This window comes from Vigna umbellata, chromosome 11 (assembly GCF_029865625.1).
Source record: "Vigna umbellata cultivar VRB3 chromosome 11, Vumbellata_1.0, whole genome shotgun sequence".
Classification (NCBI taxonomy): domain Eukaryota; kingdom Viridiplantae; phylum Streptophyta; class Magnoliopsida; order Fabales; family Fabaceae; genus Vigna; species Vigna umbellata.
The window spans coordinates 33142850-33148849 of NC_142175.1; the positions used below are offsets into that span (position 1 = coordinate 33142850).

Consider the following 6000-nt stretch of genomic DNA (forward strand, 5'->3'; position numbering starts at 1 on the left):
ATGTTGTTTGAATGAAACTTTTTCCACTTTCCCGAGGTAAAGGGAAGGAAAAAGGAAGACGCTTGTTCTGTAGGTAGGGTTAGAGAGGGTGCATCGAAAGGAGGGCATGGAAGAGAAGAGAGAAATTTTGAAGTTTGAATGTGATAACGGCCGTTGAACACTGTGGAATGCAGGTGGGGGTGGTGGAAAGTTCAGTCCATGCTGGACACGTGGTTCGTTATGGGTTACTTAGGGTTTTTTTGTCTGTAATATACCACAATGAGTTGCAGAAGCCATTTTTAATGGAGGATGAGAATAACACTTTTCAATCCTACTCTCATTGGTGAGGATGGACCACCCTATTTATATATATATATATATATATATATATATATATATATATATATATATATATATATATATAAAATAGGAATGTAAGTGGGGTTCACTTCACATAATCTATTTACCTCAATTACTTGTTTACATATTGGATTAAATTTTTTTATTTAGTGAACCAAATTATAATTAGGTTAAATGTTATAAATTCAACCCAATCTTATTGCAAGCACAATATGTTGTTTATTTTTAATGGTTTTTCTGTATAAAGAAAACAATAATAAAATTTATTGTGTGAATGTTATATGAATGTAACGTATTATTAGAGAAAATGTTATAATCTTTGTATTTTGTTTTAGATTGAATTTAATGAGTTGTGAAAAAGAGTCATGATTGTTGTTTTAATATTTTAGTATTTTATGCCTATACAATATTTGTTAATTACTTAATTGTGTGACTCAACTCAATTTTGTTATAGTTGGGTTGGATTTACCTAGGTTGTTAAATAAAAAAGACTTATCCAACTTTTTCCAATGAAATTTAATTAAATTGAGCTTAAAGTTAGATTTAATCAAAACATTTAGTTTATTATAACTTTTTCCAATGAAAGTTAAAAATGAATATTTTAAAAAAATGAACTGTGAGAATTTTTTTTATAAATGAATTTATAATACTTATTTTAGAGGGAAGAAAGCATTGTATATGTTTGAATTAAAGATGATAGTGATAGTGAAACCCTATTATTGAATTCCTGCAAAGAATGCTTTTGGACCATATTCATATCATTATTAATTCATTCCCTTTACAGCTTCGAAATTCCAAATAACACGAATAGCAGTGTTCTTTTGTTCTTCTTCCAGACAAGTCAAAACCTCAAATCATGCTCTTATTTTATCCTCTTCTTCTTCATATAATTGCCACAACTATGAGGTCATTAAGTTATGCTGATTAGGTTATAAAGGTAATCGTGAATGTTGGTTGCTCAATGCTCGAGGTTCTTAGGGTTTTATTTTTTTCTCAAGAATGTAAAAACTCACTTTATTGGGATTAATGTCCATGAAATTGTGTCATCAAACTCAATAATCCTACATCGATTAAAAGTTAGCAAACTCAGTAATCTTACCTAGATTAAAAGTTTATGTCAAATACGATTTAAATATTTATTTCTTCTTCCATTATTTATTATTTGAAATGTTTTTTAAAGATAAAATTGTGATAGAAACTGAATATTTCATTATCGATTATCGATCTGAAATTTCATCAAATGACGTTGTTAGAGTAAATTATTATAATATAAGTAGTGCAAATCATCACTAAGATAGACTTATAATGATATTTCATATAAGTCTAAGAATAAAATTATTCAAAACAAATAAGTGCTAAAAAACGATAGTAATCTTGTGAGTAAGAATAGCTTCTAATCTATGATTTTGGATACTAATCACATCACTTATTGAATTTGTAATAAATTATTGGAAAATACTACTTCTTGTAGACACTCAATGTCTTTGGCAACATTAAAACGTGTTTCAAAAATGAATAGTTAGTGGTAAAATTATCTGTTGAAACTAATTATTTTTTCTTACTTCTTTTACAGACCATAATTATATAGCCCATGCATGGTCCGGCCCATTGGGCCGTAATAACTTTCATGATGAACAAAATGGGCTTCACCACCGATGATTTTTCTTCAGCTTAGTTTTTAACTAAGCTAATAAAGAGAGGGGGAATTTAACTAATTTTTATCTATTAACTGGTGTAAAAATGATTTATTGAGAACCCGTGTAAATCGAATATTTACATAATTATTTTTATTCATGTAAAAGTAGTGGAATAGCTATAAACGTATTATAAAATATTGATGAGTTTTTACGTAGCCCGTCTAGCTCAGTTGGTAGAGCGCAAGGCTCTTAACCTTGTGGTCGTGGGTTCGAGCCCCACGGTGGGCGTTATCGTTTTTTAACTATGGAAGTGCTTTTTTTGTGTGACACAAAACACGACAACTCAGAAATGAAACGAAAAAAGTCGACAATGAATATTCGACATTTAAGTGGACGGTGAAAGCCCGAAGAAAGAAATCCAAAAACATGGGACGGTGCATCAAAACTATATGCAAAACATGTTCAAGTTATATTAATCAAAAGAGGTGCATTTCCCACGCCATGACTATTGCCACTCTTCAGCACATAACAAAAGTGAAATGAACGTGTGAACGTGTCTGCCACAATGGTCTACTCATCCATTCTAGTGCACAAAGTTTGGTGCCTTAAAATGTAGTGGGACCAATACCATAAAACAACGAAAATTAATTATTTAACACACCTAAAATTTTTACACTCACATAACATTATAACATTATGCTTTTTTACTTTCTATTATATTTTTGTTTAATATACAAAAGTTTATGACCATTTTATCTTTTTGTAGTCTATCTCAAATAAATATAAAGATATGTCATGATAATATTATTCTAAAAACAACTTCTGCATTTGTTTCCAAAAATACTTTGAGATATTGTATTAGATCAATAATAGAGTGAGACATTCATTTGACAAACACAGACAGAATAAGAATAAAATGTTCATAAAGAAATACGTTTCATTTGTAATGAAATTATGACTAAAGAGTTTGGCTTTAGAGCCACTCAGTTTGCGTTATTATACACAATGAAGAGTACTGTGTAGCCTTGGTATGAACAGGGAAGGATAAGAAAGAAACTGTTCCAGAGAGATAATGAAAGAGGATAAGAAAGGTGACAAGGATAGTATTGAATATTCTTCTCTATTAGTCAATAGTAACAAGGGTAGGTTTATTTGTGCTATACTGCAATTCTACTGCACAAAAAACCCAGCAGTGAATCCAAATTCAAAATTTAGTCCCCAATATACATGGTCAAAACCAGCATTCATGTCCCTACCAAAACTTCATTTTACTATTATTTCCAGACCCCTTTTAGTTATCCTTGGACAAGGACAGAAATTGTGTTTCATGTGATTATTGTATGATTATTGAATGCCATTCTCTGCTTCTGAGTCTCTGAGGGTAACTTGACTTCAGTGGCCAACCCAATAGCTTGGAGAAATCTCACAACGTACCAAGTCATGTCTAGTTGCCACCATTCTAGTCCATGTCGAGCTGAATATTCAAAAGCATGGTGGTTATTGTGCCAACCTTCACCAAATGCAAGCAACGCCACCCACCTAATAAATTTTACATTTTGAATAAGATCAAACAACTTGGGAAAATATGAAACTCCAAGATATCTATTAATGTCTAGTCTTCCATTTAAGATGTACACACTTTAGGGTGAGGCAGTGTTGGAAGTCTCACGTAGACTAAAAATAAAGTCAATTTATAATACATAAGTAGTACAAACCTTACCAGCCGATTTTGTGAAATTGAGTTAAGATTAAGTCAACCTCCTCTTAAGATATTCAAACTATGAAAAGTTTTAAGATAAGAAAAAATACCAATTATTTCTGGACAGGTCCCTGGTGTTCCAGGCCTGATTCCCCCAAACATGGCAAGCTGAGTTTACAAACCAGGTTATGTGATAAACCCAAACAATCCTCACTCCCTGCGTTTATAAAAGAATGGTGTGATTCAAATAATCTACCAAATTGGTGATCCATTTTCTTTGTCTGATATGTGTTATACTTAAAGAACAGACATGCTTTTTAAAGTGAAAGTAAAATGAAAGCAACTTTTGGTACCATTCCCCAAACTAGGAAAGGAAATCCTCCAGCTGCATATAGAAGGGCTCCCAAAGCAAAAGGGTGGACAAGGTAAGTGCTTCGGAGAAATCTATAAAAAGGTTGTTTCTCTAAATCACCAACATTGTTTGGCTCTCCACACTGCATTTACATAAAATATCTTATAATAAATTTACAAATACGATGGTCTTGCAGAAGAAGCATTCGTATGGTACATACATACGTACATACATTCATACATACCCTTTCTACGATGGAATTGGTATCAAAGAGCCAACTCATATGGCTGAACCAGAACCCTTCGGTGGGGCTATGAGGGTCTCTCTCAGTGTCACAAAACTGGTGATGGTATCTATGTGTGCTTACCCAATCAATTGGGTTCCCCTGCATCACCACAACAAAACCAAAAACCAAAGCATGAAGGGAGATACAGAGAAAGAAGAATAGCAAGTTTTGAAGAAACAAAATCCACCTGAAGTGCCAGAACCCCACAATAGGCAAAGGAATATTCAAGCCATTTGGGAAGCTTGAAACTCCTATGAGAAAGGTTCCTGTGGAAAGAAAGAGTGATGCCAAAAAGGCCAGTGACAACATAGAGAGCCACAGCCACCCAAAATGCAGGCCAATTGAAATGGAATGGAGCAAAGAGGCAAAGCACATGCATTGCCAACACAATCCCAGCAGTGCCAACATCCAAAGAGCTCCATTTTCTCCCAAACAAAACACTTCTCTCTCTCTTCACCTCAACTTCAGACAACAAAATCTTTCTGTGTTTCAATGACTCACCCTCCAAACCTTCTCCGAATCCTGCATTGGCTTTGGCTGTCACTGCCAAATTATAGGTAAAGGGAATGCTTTTAAGGGAAATTTTGCTTTGTTTTCGGTTAAAGTTAAAGTTTTTAACGGAGCCAAGGCCAAGAACAGTAGTAATGCCCCGCCGTGGGATTGAGCGGTGAAGGGTGGTGCAGCCATTATAAATGGGGTTTTTAGGTTGAGTGGTGATGAGAGCCATGGGGAATTGAATTGATGAATTGAATGGTTGTGTTGAGTTTTGTGGAAGGTGGTGTTGGTGGGATAATTGGTTTGAGTTTTAAGGTGGTGATGGTGATTGTGACATGCAAGTGCAAGTGACCAAGCAAAGCATTAACAACTTGTGGTGTGGCCGGTGTCAGGAAAATGGATTTTGAAGAGAAATTTTGAAGAGAAATTGAAGTTATTAAAGCAAGTGGAGACAGAGAGAGACAGAAGGATAAGGCGCATACCCTGAAGCTGCTGATTGTGAATCACATTGCTTCAAGGGATTCCTCTATCAAAGTTCTGATCTTTTTCTCCCTCATATAAAAAACACAACTTTGTTTTTTCTTCTATCAGTATTCAAAATTAAGGCCCTGTTCTCTTGAGTGGATTTGAGGGAATGGATTTGAGGGGATTTGAGAGGATTTGAAAATAATTTTTTTATCGTTTTTTTGAGCGAATTTGGAGGTAAATGAGAGTGAATTTGAAAATAAAATTTGTGAGAATTAGTATAGAATTGTATTGACATGACATATTAAAAAAAATTATTTTTAAATTCACTCTCATTTACCTCCAAATTTGCTCAAAAAAACGATAAAAAAAATTATCTTCAAATTCTCTCAAATCCCCTCAAATCCATTCCTTCAAATCCACTCAAGAGAACAGGGCCTAAGAGATACCCTTTTGCTTGTTCTACTCATCTGATGGAGCTTTGCATTTAGTTCTTCATGTTAATTTGAGAAAAAAAAAGATATTGATCCTTGTTTCACACCATTAGTATGGATGTTGATTAGGTCAAATTCTTTGATGATTTAATTAGACCTAATCTGATTTTATTTAATTAGATTAGATTGAATTTTACCTATGATTTAATCAAACACTGACTCAATTCAATTGGATAATCAATTGTGATGTAAACAAATTTGTCGAATTTTTTTAATGTATTGAATAATGAACT

General features: G+C 33.4%; 1 protein-coding gene and 1 non-coding gene across 2 annotated transcripts; one reads left to right on the top strand and one right to left on the bottom strand.

Annotated features, from left to right (window-relative positions):
• Positions 1 to 2191: 2191 nt before the first annotated feature.
• TRNAK-CUU (transfer RNA lysine (anticodon CUU)) lies at positions 2192 to 2264 on the top strand. Its single transcript has one exon. It is a non-coding gene; the product is annotated as a tRNA-Lys (tRNA).
• A 785-nt stretch (positions 2265 to 3049) lies between these two features.
• Positions 3050 to 5212, bottom strand: FAD5 (fatty acid desaturase 5). The gene is made up of 5 exons (XM_047302783.2): positions 4501 to 5212; positions 4272 to 4412; positions 4029 to 4169; positions 3786 to 3892; positions 3050 to 3515 (listed from the first exon to the last, which is right to left on the bottom strand). Exons 1-5 carry the CDS (start codon positions 5038 to 5040, stop codon positions 3302 to 3304), a joined length of 1143 nt encoding a protein of 380 aa, XP_047158739.2. The 5' UTR covers positions 5041 to 5212; the 3' UTR covers positions 3050 to 3301.
• Between the last annotated feature and the right edge of the window lie 788 nt (positions 5213 to 6000).